This window comes from Carcharhinus amblyrhynchos, chromosome 10 (assembly GCF_965287045.1).
Source record: "Carcharhinus amblyrhynchos chromosome 10, sCarAmb.v2.hapA, whole genome shotgun sequence".
Classification (NCBI taxonomy): domain Eukaryota; kingdom Metazoa; phylum Chordata; class Chondrichthyes; order Carcharhiniformes; family Carcharhinidae; genus Carcharhinus; species Carcharhinus amblyrhynchos.
In genome coordinates this window covers 62,936,148-62,953,544 of record NC_137333.1, presented here as the reverse complement: position 1 = coordinate 62,953,544, position 17,397 = coordinate 62,936,148, and the positions used below count along the sequence as shown (strand labels likewise).

Sequence of the window (17,397 nt, the reverse complement as noted above, 5' to 3'; positions counted from 1 at the left end):
GTGCTCTGAGATAAAGAGACAGCTGCAGATAACAGATTTTAAGTCAGTCAGGTGAGGACCAGACATTCGAGGTAGATCAAAAGTTTGGTGATGTTTTAAATTTACCTGTGAAACAGTAGTGCTCTTTTGTCATGTCTCTACCTGAGAGATCGTTTGGAAGCATGAAAGCACTAGGTAATCCAAAGCAGATGAATTCCAAAAAGAGAGATTGAAATCTTGAAGGTCATTCCTTGATAAAGATATATGAGAGAGAGTGTCATTTGGGAGCAGATTACAAGGTGTGTTTTTTACAAGTGGAGTTTGGAGACCCTTGCGTGGAAACCCAGAGCTCCAGTAAGACCAGTTGACTGTGTCAAGCATCTGGAGGATTTGATGGGAAATCCACAGAGGTTGTATTAGGTGGCATCTATCACTTGGCATGTGGTGTGTCTGACCGCATTTGGTCTATTGGTTTACATGGACTGTGTATTTACAGAGAACATTAGCGTATAAGATGGTTTGTAATTCGTATAATCTTTACAAATCCATTTACATTTGTAAAGGTATGTGTGAGGGGAAGGAGTATTGTATTATAGTTTTTTTTTCTTTAACAAAGGGTTTATTCTTTTATTGAAAGTTGATCAGCAGTGCTGTAAGTCTCTTCATCTCGATTTCTAAACAAAAAAATAAAAGTTACAATCTATTGAGATAACTTTTGCTCTGGAACCTGGCATTCCGTTAAAACATCAGCTGGGATTGTAACAAATTGGAATACACAGACTTCAGAGTGCAAGAAATCATTGAATTATTTCGTACTGAATATAATCCCTTAAAGTTTGGTCATACTGTGTCCTTCAACTCTGCCATGCCTTGTTCAGATATATTTTGGCCCATAACTTCCTGATTTTCCAGCGTTGCATTTCACTGATATCCCAATCGTGCCCTGGGGAATCCCTCTAGGAAGTTCCCACTTAAGGGTTTACCCATCAATTGTCCAGAAATGCTAATTTTCACGGATAATTGTGCTTGGCTGGCAGCCATCCACAAACCCCACCTCTGCCTTTCGCTGCTCCTATCTCGCCCATCCTGAGGGGAGGGTGGTTGGGCAAGACAGGGGCTTTGGAATTTCAGCATGGTAGAGATTGCCACTCTGAGTAAGTTATGGAACTTTACTTTTCTGGAAATCCACATTATTTTGTTCATTGATCTTCAATATGAGTTTCCTTGCAGCAGCTGTATTTGAAGTTGTTGGTGTCTGGATTTTGAAATCGTCCATAAATTAATTGAAAGCTAATCCAGACACACTAATCTTATTTCCTTAATAATACTTTGATTTTAAAGCACGCAAACTTCTACATCTGTTTGTTGCAGGAAGGAGTAGAAGTTCGAGTTGCAAGAATATTCAATACGTTCGGTCCTCGAATGCATATGAATGATGGCAGAGTAGTGAGTAACTTTATTCTGCAGGCTCTCCAGGGAGAAAGTCTGACAGTGAGTACAATTTGTGAATATTTTTATACTGCATATTTTAAAATATGAAAAATGCATTCAACTTTGCCCTTGCACTTGAGTGTTATCTAAACACCTTGTTGAATTATTGTGGTTCTTTTCCAGGTATCTGTTATCTTTCGTTCTATAAAGATGTATAGAAGGTACTAGGTTTTGGCTCCATTTGCGTCTTAGTTTGGATTAGAACTGAACAATTTTTTGCCTGACAGTTAGAAACCTGGTTTACAACTTTTGTCAAAACTAAAATACTGATCAATTCTAACAACATAAACCATGTTTTGCTAATATGGTGCTATGTTACCTCAGAGAAGTAGGCATGCATGATTAATATTTATAAGCATTTCTGGTAGCTTAAGAGTTTTTAGGAAATCAAAACCATTGAGGATGTGATGCTAAAAGGTTTCTTGAAACTTTTGAATGAACTTCCTATTTTCAAGTTTTCATTTTAGTGAAATTAATATTTGGCCTATCCTTTTAACAAAGGAATTGCTAAAATTAATTTTCCAACTTTTCTTTTAAATCCCTTCATATAAACAATCCATTTTGCTGCACTGCCACAATAAATGTTGAATAATCCAGTTTGCTGTGAGTTCTGCCCACTCAAAAATAAACACACCTTTCTCCCACTTGCTGTTTAGGTGGCCACCTCTCTTTTTCAGCCCTCTGTCACCCGCACCTTCCAGACAAAGGAAGTTAAATTTGATACTGTGGGCATAGGTGCCAACTCACGTGCAGCACTGGGGGAGCAGGACTGAGGCACCATCAGACCTGGCGGGTAAGTGTCAGTGGCAACTTTCCCCACCCCGTCTCTGTTTGTGGTTTCCCAGCATGGTGCTGAGGTCAGTTTCACAGCACTGATAGCCCAGGATACTGGGTTGGAAGAACACAAAAACTGTGCACATGGTTAACTCAAACCCAAACCTGTTGTGTATATTAAGCAAACTTATCCCACAACTGAGGCCAAATCTCAGTCAAAAGTGGCATAATGCTGAAGCAAGAACATGCCACACATAATAGACTACAAACAACACTGAAAGACCTGCTAAAAGACAAATAAATGCTCAGATCACATATGCCTTTAGAAGCTGTTGTGAAACTCTGGGGAAAAAAGTGCTTCTGCTAATATAACTGTTCAATTGGATAGACAGTGATAATGCCATATTTAATTATTTTTGTACATTTTAAGTAGATCGTCTTGTTGTATTATATCCTTTAAGATTATCATGGGGGAGCAGTTTTTAGTGATTATTCTCAGAATGCGGGTGTCACTAGCCAGATTCCTTAAGTAGGAATTTATTTATTTTTGGTTCTCTGGATGGAGACAACCCATCCCATCCGTGGTTTCCCCGAAATCCGCAAACCCTTGAACTTCTGAATTCCTTAAGGTGATGCTTCTTCCATATAATGTAGGGCAAAAATGCATCCTTTTTTGGGATACAGAAGTAAAGACTGCACAAAATACTGTAGGTATGGCCTCAGCAAAGCTCTGTACAATTGCAGCAAGATGTCCTTATTCTTGTACTCCACTCCCTTGCAATAAAGATCAACATTCCATTTACCTTCCTAATTACTTGCTATACCCAATATTAACATTCTGTTTCATGTACAAATCCATCTGCACAATAACATTTAATAATTTCTCACCGCTTAAAATGAAAAATTGTTTCTTCTATTCTTCCTACCAAATTGAATAATCTAGAATTTACATTACATTTTGCCAGCTACCATCTTGCCCATTCACTTAACCTATCTCTATCCCTTTGCAAATCCTGTACTTCTTCACAGCTAATTTTCCCACCTAACTTTATATTGTTATGCAAATTAGATACATTACAGCCAGTCCTCTTTCCTGAGTCATTGATATAGTTTGTAAATACCCAAGAACTGATCCTCCTGGTACCTCCACTATTAACAATTTGCCAATACGAAAATAACCCATTTATTCCTACCCTACTCTTCAGTCCTTTTATACCCTAATCCCATAATCCTCTTTATGCAACAACTATTTATTTGGCACTTTGCCCAAGTGTCTTTTGACGTTCCTTGAAAATCTGTTTGAAAATTCTACATCCACTGGTTCCTCTTTCGCTGCTAGTTACATCTTCAAAATACTGTCAAATGATTTCACAATTTTCCGTTTCTTAAAACCATGCTGATTCTGTTTAATCATTCTAATTTTATGAATTCCCTGTTGCCATTTATTAATAGTCATTTGGTACTACAGAGCTTGACCGTTGCTGAATAAAGACATGCTGTGGAACCTTTTTGTCTTGCACTCATTAGGACAGTTCTCAAGTATATCAATAGTAAAGGGAACAATAATTTACTGCATAAGAAGAGAGTGCTGATTGGTTGGCAAGTGGGCTGTGATTGAGAGAGACGTTGCTATGGAGAATGCACCAGATAATAATTAACTGCCAAGCCTTTGTTCAGATTAAAACCAGGAAGGTTGGTCAAAGCAATGCCATGAGGAATGAACCAGGAAATGTCTGTGCCCCAAGCCTTTGTTTCTTTGAACTAAAGTTCCTCTAGATGCAGACACTTAGTGTGAAAATAGCTGGCCCAAAAGCAGTACTTTCCAAAAGCTATAGTTGCAGCACACTATCTGCACTGCCATCTCTCTCTAACCATGCTTTATTTAATTAATTAAAATGTATGCACGTAATTGACTTAGCTTATGCTTGATCCTTTTTAAAATATAGTTGCACAGCATTTCCACTCTTTCAAAATGTCCAACTCGTATATTCTGGTTGGATATTGAGTGCAGACATTGTCATTCCTCTGCCAAAAGAATATAGCTTAAGAATGTGATCGTATCAGTTTCTTCTTTATCTACTCACGGAACATAGACATTTATTACCTTGTGAACATGGTGATGAACCATTTCCTTCAGCTACTGTGAAGGTACTTCTGCAGCAGCGCTAAGAAGGAGTTCCAAGGTTTGGATCCAGTGGCAATATCCAAGTCTGGATGGTATGTGATTTGAAGGGGAATTTGCAGCTGGTCTTGTTCTTGTGCACCTACTGTCCTAGCTCTTCCAGATGGTAGAGGGTATCGTTTTTAGTAATGGCTTGGTGAGTTGCTGCAGTGCATCTTGTAGTTGGTGCATCTTGTAGCCGTGAGAGTGGGAAAGAGTGAATGTTTGATGCAGTGAATGAAAAGCAAGGACTGCCTTGTCCTGGGTGATGATCATCTTAATTTTCATGAAGCTGCACTCATTCAGGCAAGTGGGCAGTATTCTATCATAGTATCCTTACAGTGCAGAAGGAGGCTATTCAGTTCATCGAGTCTGCGCCAACCACAATCCCACTCAGGCCTTATTCCCGTAACCCCTCATGTTTTACCCTGCTAATGCCCCTGACACTAGAGTCAATTTAGCATGGCCAATCAACCTAACCCACACATCTTTGGACAGTGGGAGGAAACCGGAGCACCAGAGGAAACCCACACGGATGCAGGGAGAATGTGCAAACTCCACACAGACAGTGACCCGAGACTGGAATCAAACCTGGGTCCCTAGTGCTTTCTAGGTTATTGGTGGGAAAAAGCTGCTTGATACCATTCAAAAATGCTTTCCATCAGTTCTTGAATGAGTAATTTCCACCTAATGAGGTGGTAATTAGCCAACTTGGCTTTATCTTCCTTTTTGTGGGCAGTGCGCTCTTTTTCAGTTTGGTGACAGTGTTGCAGCTGAACAAGAACAACTTGGCTAGAGGGTGGCTTTTTTGGAAATGCGAATGTTCATTTGCAGCAGGGATGAAATCAGTGCCCATAATCTTTGCTTGTTTTCATGTGAAGTCAGTCAATTTGGTTGAAAACTGGCTTCTGTGGTGATTAGGATCTCCAACTAAAATGAGATGGATCATCCCATTGGCACTTCTGACTGAAGATGGGTGTAAATATATCAGCTTGGTCTTTCGTACTCTGGTGATGGTCTCTGCTAGCTTTGAATGTTCATTGCATCTTGTTTTTCCATTAGTTATTTCATTGCTCACCACCATTAATAACTGGATATTACAGAGCTGCAGCACTTTGCTCTGATCCATTGGTTGTGGAATAACGTAGCTGTGTCTACAACATGTTGGTTCTGCTTTTTAACACGGATCTAGTCCTATCTTGCAACTTCACCAGATTGGCACCTCATTTTCAGTTACTTCTAGTACCACTCCTAGCATGCTCTCTTGAACTTTTCATTTAAGGCATGGTTGATTTCCTGGCATCATGATAATGATGAGGGGGATATGCCAGGCCATGAGGTTATAATTCTGCTGCTGATGGTCCATAGTGTCTTGTGGGTGCTTGGTTTTGACCGAACAGGCACTAGACTGTGGTGACTAGGGGAATTTCACAGTAACTTCATGCAGTTACTGTTAACGTAAGCCTTACTTGTGACTAATAAATAAAACTTCAACTTTAACATGATCTACTGGACTTGTTCTGCGTCTAACCCATTTAGCACGGAAGTAATGCAACAAACATGGAGTGTGTCCTCAATATGAAGACAATACTTTTCATTAGGAGTGTGTGACGATCATCCTGATTAATACAGATGCAGCAGGTAGATTGATGAGGTTGAAGTCAAATAGATTTTTCCCTCGTGTATATTCTTTCACTACCTGCCACTAGCTTTGTCCTTCACACCTCAGCCAGCTCAATCAGCAGTAATGCTACCAAACCTCTCTTGATGATAGATACTGAAGCCCTCCACCGTGAGTACATTGTCATTTCAACTCAATGCTTCTAACTGGTGTTCAACTGGGAGGAATACAGATAATCAGCTGGGAGAGGTAGATAATTGATAATTGATGGGGAGTTTCCAGCCCCTACTTTACCTGACACAATGAAGCTCCTTAGGGTCTGGAGTCAGTGTTGAGTCCCAGACCTGTTTACTTGTGACTGCATTCCACTGTGCCACCCACCATCTGTCCTGATGGTAAGATAGGACATATCCCAAGGATTAGCACTGGAACACTGGCTGAAAGCAATGATTCTGTGAGTATGACTATTACACATTTTGCTTAGTTCTTCTGTGGAACAGCTCTACCAATGTTGGCAAAAGTCCACGTTTGCAAGAAGCACTTTGCAATGTCGACTGAGCTAAGTGTGACTTTGTTGTATTCGAATCCTAGGTCAATGCTGGGTATCCATTAAGTTTTATTATTATTATACATTGTCATGGCAATTTCAGAGGATAGTTAAAAGTCAGTGACATTGCTATAGGACTGAAGTTACCTGTAGCCTAAACTGTCAAGATTGGCGTATGTCTTTTTCTAAAAGGATATTTGTAAACCCAATAGGTTGTAACAATGGTCCAATGCTTACTTGATCACCATTAATGGTACTTGTTTTTTATTCCAGACTTATTTAATTAATTAACACAATTTAAATTTCTCGGATGCCGCGGTGAGATTTGAACCTTTGTCTATGGATTATTACTCCACTAACACAACTACTACATGAACAGGGCAAAAGCTTTTCTAAATCTACCTTTTATTTGTGTTCTGCAACAAGGGTGCTGATCAGCTATCTCGAAATGGTATTTATGTCATCATTAATCTATTAATGAGATTGCCAAGAAAGACTAACCTGTTGCACCTGATCAATAGTTAGTCTATAAATTATGTGCAAGTTAAATGTGCATTCATCTGTAAAACTTTATCATGGAGTATTAGCTTGAAAAAGAAATATGGTTTATGGAGGAAAAATATATTTATGTTTATTATACATTATCATCCATTTTCTCTACATATTTCTAATTCAGGGAAAATTGGAATATTTCCCTGTTATCATAGACTTGTTTTATTGATCTTGTATATATCTTTGATAAACATGCTGTTAGAGGTTAAACATTTTAGCCTTAATACTTGACTGTTTCGTTTTTTGGATCCTTTCAGTGCTTGGTATGCTTCCCCGTAACGTGGATCATCCTTCTTGGCTTAAACAAAATAACTCTTTTCCAGTTATTTTGGGGGTGGGTGGGGGGTGGGTGGGCTGCGCGAGACTTAAAAAAAAATGCCTGAAAGGAACTAAAAATTCCCAGCTAAATGGAGGTGCGGTGTTTATTGATTGCTGAGCCGTACAAATTCAGTGTTCACTTTTCTATAATTTGTAAGGAAACAACATCCAAATGCTTATGTCATTATTTTAATCACCTATGATCGTGTGTTTATTTATATACATGAATAAAAATCTATGTATTTAAAAGTGATTATTTCAAAATCCTTACTATTGAAAAAGGATGGAGCAAAAGTACCAGATATAACCAGTTATGTTCTGTGTGAACACTGGATTGTAGAATCACCTGTTGAGTAAAAAATTATTTCAATTTAATAATGCACAGAAAGATTATTTCCAAAGAGCAATTCCAAGGAGAGTTGTGTGTGGTATTCATGCATGTTTTTGGGCCTTTGCCTTTCACACTTTGACAAGAATAAAAGGAAAGATAATAACAATCGTCAAATTTGCTGACCGTTTCAAGATATAAAACCCAGTGAGCTTGTGAAACAGGCTATTGTGGTGTTTAACAAAATTGAAAGGCCACAACTTTAAAAGATGGAGAGAGTTCAGACGAGTATGCATTCTGGGAAGAGCTATAACACAGTAAGAAGACCCTCAACACCAGGTTAAAGTCCAACAGGTTTATTTGATAGCAAAATCCACTAGCTTTTGGAGCGCTGCTCTTTCGTCAGGTAAGTGGGAGTTCTGTTCACAAACGGGGCCGATAAAGACACAAACTCAATTTTCAAAATAATGACGGGAAATCCAAAGGAAGAGCCGTAACACCGGGTTAAAATTCAACAGGTTTATTTGGTAGCACAAGCTGCTAGCTTTCTAGCTGCTAGCTTTCTAGCCACTAGCTTGGTTTGTGCAACCAAGTAAACCTGTTGGACTTTAACCTGGTGTTGTGAGACTTCTTTCTGTGTTTACCCCAGTCCAACGCCGGCATCTCCACATAAGTCCAATAAGCAAATTTGGTTTTCTAGTTACATAAAAACTGATTTGAGAAGAGAGTGAGAGCCCTGTCTTGTCAGCTTGGATCGGGAATGCCTCAACTTGTTGAGACTCTGATTTGGACTTGATTGGATTGAATTGGAATAAAAACAAAACCAAAGAAAAACCATAGTAGAAATGCACAGGTTATGTAATTTGACCTTTGATTAAACAATGAGAGGACATTAATACAAAGTAGCAAAAATTATGTAGAACTCAAGAGTAGAAAATACAGTCCTTTGATATAATGCAGTCTTTTATAAAACTGTTTGAAAAATGTTTGCTTACCATCCAAAATAGCAGTTTTAAACAACATCAACTTACATTTACATAGCGATTTTAACATAATAAAACAATCCAAGTCAGTTTACGGGAGTGTTATTAAGAAACGCTTCTGGGCAGCATGATGGTACAATGGTTAGCACTGCTGCTTCACGGCGCCAGAGACACAGGTTTGATTCCCACCTTGGGCGGAGTCTGCAAGTTCTCCCCCTATCCGCATGGGTTTCCTCCCAAGACAAAAGACATGCTGGTTAGGTGCATTGGCCATGCTAAATTCTTCCTCAGTGTACCCGAATAGGCATCAGTGTGTGGTGACTAGGGTATTTTCATAGTAACTTAATTGCAATGTTAATGTAAGCCTACATGTGAAACAAATAAATAAACTTTAAACTTTAAAACTTAAAAAAATGATACTGAGCCACCTTGGAGATATAGTAAGAAGTCCCACGACACCAGGTTAAAGTCCAACAGGTTTATTTGGTAGCAAAAGCCACTAGTTTTCGGAGCGCTTGTTGTCTCTTCGTCAGTTGATTCACCTGATGAAGGGGCAGCAAGCGCTCTGAAAGCTCGTGGCTTTTGCTACCAAATAAACATGTTGGACTTTAACCCGTGTTGTGAGACTTCTTACTGTGTTTACCCCAGTCCAACGCCGGCATCTCCACATTACGACCACCTTGGAGATGTCAGGGCAAATGATCTAAACTTTGGTCAAATAAGTAAGTTTTAATGGATTTCTTAAAGAAAGAAAATGAGTTGGAATTGGAGAAATTTAGGAAAAGAATTCTAAAGTTTAGGGCCCAGGCAGCTTAAGGCATAGCTACCATTGGTGGAGAAATTAAAATTGAGATGTTTGAGGTCAGAATTAGATGAACAGTGATATCTTGAAGGATTGACTAATCTGTGTTTTTTAAGAACTAAACTGCAAAATTTGCACTTCAGTATAGATTGTAAGATCTGCTGTTTGATCCTATTAAATCAATTCATGCAGCCATTAATCACAAAATTGATTTGAAAGAAGAAATTCCTCGTTCATTTGATCCCATTTTTCCAGAGTTTCAACTTTACACATTCCTACTACTTCATGAAACTATTTCTTAAATATCCTGTTTTCAGCCATCCTTCTTAGGGCCCCATTCATTGATCTTTTGTGATTTTTTTTCATAGCTTCCTTAAATGATATGTTTTCTTGGATTCCAAAATCTCTGCACAATTACAATTCCTAATTTCTCACCATTTACAAAATATTTTGATCTGTCCATCTGCCATAGTTTTGTTCACTCACTTAATTAGTCTGTGACCCTTTGCAATTCATCCTTCCTCTATACCACTTACTGTTCCTTTCAAAGATAAACTTGAGTATATAAAACTCTTTCTTAACAGATATGTGACAATTTAAGGTCCCAAAACAAAGGTACTTGAGGAACACCACTTATTTCTTTCTGTCAATTTGAGTGCAGACCCATTATCCCCACTCTGTCTCCAACATCACTACACCATGCCGCACCCCCCCCACCTCCCCAGAAGCAATTTCCAACTGTGCAACTCCTGCACTTTTTGAATTCACAAAGATTAATCAAAAATGAGAAGTTATTGTTATGAAAGGATGCAATTCTGTCACCCTTTTTGATAAGAATTTGCTTAAATTTTCCACTTCCTTTGGCATTTACTTCTGTACCAGGCACTCCTGAATCTAATTTCCCCAATTTGCAACCTGAAAGACTTCTTATCAAGTCCTCCTCTCCAAAGAATAAAGTGGATTATCTTTCTTTTTATCTCAGTTACAGAGTAAAGTACAATTTTATTAGTCCAACCTTATTTTTGTATAATAGGGAAGTAGCTTACTTTCTGAATTTTTATTGGCTGGTAAAATGCCTTTAGGTTGCTGTCTTTCACATTTATGATTTATATATTTAAATTTACTTTTTAAACTGTTTTGACAGGTTTATGGTTCGGGATCTCAGACCAGGTCTTTCCAATATGTAAGGTAAGATATGCGTGACTGGATATGTTCTATATACCACATGCACCTACCTCTTTGTGTATGCACAACAAATTATGTTGTCAAGGTTTATATTAGCCTTATCAATAAATTAAATATATTTTATGAATGTTTGCGGGTTTTATATTTAAAAACCCCCATGGAGATTTTGATAAGGAGTTGAGGATTAGAGGAACTAGGAGGATAATTTGATCCAAGAGAAGAAAATGGAAGAAATTGAGAGAAGAAAGACTGAAAAACAGGAAAGGCGAGAACACTCTTGAAAATATTGGCATGATGATGGGAGGAGTTGGCACATTGAGTGGGTAATGAATCGTAGAATTGCTACAATGTAGGAGGAGGCCATTCAGCCCATCAAGTCTGCACCGACCACAATCCCACCCAGGCCCTATCCCATAACCCCATGCATTCACCCTAGTTAGTCCCCCAACACTAAGGGCAATCTAGCATGGCCAGTCCACCTAAGCTACACTGTGGGAGGAAACCAGAACACCAGAGGAAACCCATGTAGAATTGGGAGAACATGCAGACTCCACACAGACAGTGACCCACGCTGGGAATCGAACCCAGGGCCCCTGGCGCTGTTAGGCAGCAGTGCTAAATATTGTGCCACCATGACACCCATAGTTCATTAAGAAATTTAGTGAACGAACTCATCTAAATTCTTGGTGCTCATTTGTTCTCAATGAATAAAGGGGAAGTGAGAACAAAATGTCCATCCTTAGCATCAGTTTTACTCGGAAGGAAGTTTCAATAAACCATGATACCAAAGTTAGCTGGAGGAGAACACACTGTTCTTCCTGAGCATTACCAATTCGTCTCAGAGATTTAATTAACCTGCGATCACAGGTTTTCAGTTGAAGCAATAGGGGAACAAGTGACATTAGCAATCTGGCATATTGCAGGCTGTCAACCTTCTGTTGTCAGCAGCATTAAGGGAGGATTGTTGGCTGGTTTTCCTTTTCTTCATGGTGGGGGGAATTTGAGCTTGGTTGCTTCTTTGCTACTACACTTTGATTTTGCTACTCTTAGAGACCACAAATATCTGTGGCAGTTATTTAAAATTGGGTGCCTACTCTTTTCAATTCTTAGTACAAAAGCAAAATACTGTGGATGCTGGAAATCTAACATAAATCAAAAATTTCTGGAAATGTTCAGCAATCTAACAGCAGCCTTAGGTAGAGAATCAGATTTTTTTCAGGTTAACCAGATTAATTTTTCAGGCTGAGTTCTAATGAAAGGTGTAACTAAAATATTGTGCCTTCAGAGCACTTATTTTGTATGTAACTTCCCTTAATGCATCATATTATCCATCAGACAGCTGGTGGAACTTATACTTAGTAGCTTTCCTTCAAATAACTTACACAAAAGAATGCAGTTCAAAAGCTTTACTGACGTAAAATTTATATTGAGCATTTCAAAGAAAAACCTGTATGGGAGACAAAATTATCCTGTTCTAATATTGTTTTGTAACAGAGATGTGGAATGGGTTGGGATCATGTGTGCATAAACAAGAGGAAGAGCCATACGGAAGAGGGTGTTGTAAGGAGTAGCAGGCTCATGAATCAGTAAATTAAGGTTGTGATCTTGGTGCTGAGAGTGGAATAGAACATAGAACACTACAGCACAAACAGGCCCTTCGGCCCACAAGTTGCGCCAATCACACCTATACCTACCAAGCCAGAGAACTATCTGTTACTCCCAATGCCATTGGATCCCATATACTCATCCAGAAGTCTTTTAAAAGACGCCAGCGAGTTCGCCTCTACCACCACCGACGGCAGCTGATTCCTCTCACTCACCACCCTCTGAGTGAAAAACTTTCCTCTAACACCTCCTCTGTACTTGGCTTCCCAGCTCCTTAAACCTGTGTCCTCTCGTAGCGATCATTTCAGCCCTGGGAAATAGCCTCCGAGAATCCACCCTATCTATTCCTCTCAACATTTTATAAACCTCTATCAGGTCGCCTCTCAACCTTCGTCTCTCCAGGGAGAAGAGACCTAGTTCCCTCAACCTGTCTTCATAAGGCATGCCTCCCAATCCAGGCAACATCCTTGTAAATCTCCTCTGCACCCTCTCAGTAGCTTCCACATCCTTCCTGTCGTGAGGCGACCAGAACTGCGCACAGTACTCCAAGTGGGGCCTGACAAGGGTCTTATAAAGTTGCAGCATTACCTCCCAACTCCTAAACTCAATCCCTCGATTAATGAAGGCAAGTACACCATACGCCTTCTTGCCCACATCCTCCACCTGCGAGGACGATTTAAGAGCCCTATAGACCCGGACCCCAAGATCCTTCTGCTCTTCGACCCAGCTAAGACTTCTACCCTTGATATTGTACTCCTGCATCCTGTTGGTCCTGCCAAAATGGACCACTACACATTTATCCGCGTTGAAGTCCATCTGCCACTTCTCCGCCCAGTCTTGCATCCTATCTATGTCACGCTGCAACTTCTGACATCCCTCCAGACCATCCACAACACCACCAACCTTCGTATCTTCGGTGAACTTACTAACCCATCCCTCCACTTTCTCATCCAGGTCATTTATGAAAATGACAAACAGCAAGGGTCCTAGAACAGATCCCTGGGGCACTCCACTGGTGACCGACCTCCATGCAGAATGGTGGTAGTGTCTGTATTGGGGAGGCTTCGAAGAATATTTAGAAGAGTGAATTTGGATAAGAAACATGTGAAGTGGGAAAGTGCCTCACTGGCGGAGTTTGGATAAGTTCCTCAGCAGAGGATGGTGGATGGAAATGGGAGAAAGTATCTTCATTGAATGTTTAGGGAAGTACCTCAATGGGTTTGGAGGAATTTACCTACCCCAACTAGAGAGCATTCAATAATTCCCTCAGCTGTGTGTTGTAGAGGTGCATGTTGGAATGAATGAATGGCTAAAGTATTTTTTTTCTAATATTTAAGAGATTTTAATACTACAAAAATTGCATATTTATTGATGGTATTATTGAGATAAAAATGATTTTTTTTTAAGGATGTGGAGTGTTCTAAATTGAAGACGCTTTTTTTTAAAAGATAAATGTGCCTGAACAGGTATAAATTTGTCCAGGTTTAATCCTGAGGTGAAGGATTATGATATTCTAATATTAGCAAAGGTTAACATTGAGGGCCCTCTCACAGTGGTACCTACGTGCTTGATAGGTATGGCAGATAAATGCTACAGCTTAGAGATTATCAGATCAATTTGCGCAACACATTTTAAAATAGAATGTTGTTAAATATATAAGCAAAGATCTCCAATGTTTTGCTCATGTAAAACCTGAGGATTTGCTATTTTATATTGATGGAAATGTAACTGATAGTGATTAGGAACTGTTGCAGGGTGTAATGGTAGCAACTTACAAAAAGTGCATTGCTAGAATTAAGGTTATGTAATGCCTATTAATCCCTAAAAAAGACTAAGACTAGAATTTTCCAGCCATTCACACCAGCGAGATTCTCTGGTCCTGCTGCAGTGAATGGAGATTTGACTGAGTGCCAAATTTCCTCCCTTTGCTTGCAACAGCAGCAGGATATGAATGGGCGGAAAACTTCGGCTTAAGTGTGTGAATGTTTTTGTAATTGAAAATTTCACTTAAATGTACCATTTTTACAAAACTTGGAAATCCCTGTGAAATATTAAACCTGTGAAAGCAATAGTTCAAAAATACTGCGAAAGTATCCTAGTGCTATATTTTTTGAAGTATTCAATACCTTTGCTGCTCACCACTTAAATCAACAAATCAGAAGATGTTTACATAGAATTGAGAAGTTATGGAAAATGTTGAATTTCTTGTGACCTTGGCCTAGTGTGATTGCTATTTACATAGTCCACATGGTTTTGAACACTTCTGGATGCTCCCAAAGGACCTTGTGGGTTGTAAAATGCTTTGGCATGTTCAGTGGTTATGGCAGTTGCTATATAAATGCAAGTTCTAATAAAAGATAATGTTTTTATGTTCAATTTAAATGTTTATTTGTTCTGAAAAATAATACTGCCTATTTTCAGATCATTAACACAGTCCACGTGAAAATGCAGTGCATGTTCAGTTTAATTTATTTTAATTTTCTTTGTAGTGACCTCGTGAATGGATTAGTGATCTTGATGAACAATAATGTCAGCAGTCCTGTGAATGTGGTATGTAAACTTCCTACATTCTAGCAATTCCCATTCCATGATAAAATCTGATAGATGTTTGGCATTGTCATAAATGCAAAACTGGATAGTTGCCTGATTAGGAATTTGGAATCCTATATTTTAAAAACTGTCAGTGGCCTCTTGATTCTCATAGCTCATGATGTTAGGTGGTTCTGTTAGCATAATGTTGCATAATCAATTGATTGCAGTGGGTATGACCTATTATTGTGTGGCAGCCTCCAAATGGTCACACAGCTTATGCTAATTAGAAATTAATAAGAAATCTTTCCTGGAGCATGAAATATTGTCGGTGATACTCGATGAAAACTTGTCTTGGTTTTCACAGGAGGCATCATGGTGGCACAGGGGTTAGTGCCGCTGCCTGACAACACCTCAGACTCAGGTTTGATTCCTGGCTTAGAACATAGAACATAGAACATTACAGCGCAGAACAGGCCCTTCGGCCCACGATGTTGCGCCGACCAGTTCAAAAACAATGACCCTCTAACCTAAACCAATCCCTTTCCATCCATAAACCTATCCACGGATCTCTTAAACGCCCCCAAACTAGGTGCATTTACAACTGCAGCAGGCAGGGCATTCCAATCCCTCACCACCCTCTGGGTAAAGAACCTACCCCTGACATCCGTCCTATAACTAACCCCCTTAATTTAAAGCCATGCCCCCTTGTGCTAGCTTTCTCCATCCGAGGAAAAAGGCTATCACTGTCCACCCTATCTAAACCTCTAATCATCTTATATGTTTCAATAAGATCCCCTCTTAGCCGCCTTCTTTCTAACAAAAACAACCCCAAATCCCTCAGTCTCTCCTCATAGGACCTCCCCTCCATACCAGGCAACATCCTGGTAAACCTCCTCTGTACCCTCTCCAAAGCCTCCACATCCTTCCTGTAATGTGGGGACCAGAACTGCACACAATACTCCAAGTGCGGCCGCACCAGAGTTGTGTACAGTTGCAACATGGCTTGGGTCACTCTCTGTGTGAAATCTGCGTGTTTTCCCCATGTCTGCGTAGGTTTCCTCCCAGTGCTCCAGTTTCCTCCTTCAGTCCAAAAGATGTGCTGGTTAAGTGCATTGGCCATGCTAAATTCTCCCTCAGTGTATCCGAACAGGCACAGGAGCATGGCGACCAAGGGATTTTCACAGTAACTTCATGGTAGTGTCAATGTGAGCCTACTTGTGACTAATAAATAAAGTAAAGAAATGTGGTGGTGATGGGAATGAAAGGAAGCAATGAAGAAGATGAGGAATACGATAGTTAAGAGAAATAAAATGGTAGAAACCAAAATGTCAATACTCTCAATCCTGTTGGGGTAAGCTGGGAGAAAACAGTAGAGGCTTGACCAGTCTTGCAAAAAATCCTTGATACGAACTAGTGATAAAGCACTGGGGGGTTGCCATTGTAAGCACCTCTTATCAAAAAAAGTTGGCTCAAGTATTACGCACAGTTTTGACCCTCTTGAGAATGGAGGTAATTGTATTAGAGTCAATTTGGAGGAGGTTCACTAGATTGATTCCAGTGATGAAGGGTTTGTCTTATGAAGAGAGGTTGAGCAGTGTAGGCCTATACTCTTGAATTTAGAAGGAGAAGGGGAATCCTAATTGAGGTATTTGGCATGCTAAAGGAGATTAGTAGAGTAGACATGGAAAGGATGTTTCTTCTTGTGGGGCAATTTAGAATGAGAGGTCATCATTTTAGGATACAAGGTGGCGGATTTAAAACACAGATGAGGAGAAATTACTGAATGAATCTGTAGAATTCACTACCTCAAAATGCGATTGATCCTGGACATTGAGTACATTTAAGGAAGAGATGGACAGATTTTTAATTCGGAATGGGTTGAAGGGTTATGGAGAATAGGCAGGAAAGTGAAGTTGTGGTTGAGACAAGATCAACCATGATTGTATTGAATGGCGGAGCACGCTCAAGGGGCTGAATTGTCTACTGCCACCCCTAATCCTTATGTTCTTAAAATGGGTTGATATGGACTAGTCAATTCAATATTGTTGGATGATGAGCTTCAAGAGGCCAACATACCCGATGAAGTTAATTAACGTCTTTGCTGTGTTAGCCTTGGCTGACAAATTTGAGTTCTTTGGGGAAGTAACAGGAGAGCATAAACAGATGATTAGATTGGGCAGATGGCAGAAACGCTCAAGTGTTCAAATGGACAAATTTTTAATAGCAATAACAAATTGATAAAGCAATTTATAAATGCATGTGTGATTCTTGGTTTAATAAGATAAATAAAAAATCAGAATCTGTTCAAAAAATTGAGTAGGCTGCAGTAAGTACGAGGCCAATTTTGGATACCCTACTTTTGGAAGGATTTCAAGACCATGGGGCAGTATTACAATATTCAAAAAATGTGTAAGGGACTTTTCTTATGAGGAGAGTCTTTAAAAACTTAGAGCAAAGAAGAATATGGGATAATATGAGAATATTCATGTATCTAAAGTTTTGATGCGGCAATAGATGGT

General features: G+C 39.4%; 1 protein-coding gene across 1 annotated transcript in view; it reads left to right on the top strand.

Annotated features, from left to right (window-relative positions):
• Nucleotides 1–17,397, top strand: part of uxs1 (UDP-glucuronate decarboxylase 1) — a 74,646-nt gene that overhangs the window by 45,612 nt on the left and 11,637 nt on the right. Inside the window, exons 10-12 of the mRNA XM_080197179.1 lie at nt 1,351–1,470; nt 10,701–10,744; nt 14,836–14,896. Of these exons, the coding sequence (XP_080053305.1) occupies nt 1,351–1,470; nt 10,701–10,744; nt 14,836–14,896 (225 nt within the window). The remainder of the gene's footprint in view (nt 1–1,350; nt 1,471–10,700; nt 10,745–14,835; nt 14,897–17,397) is intronic.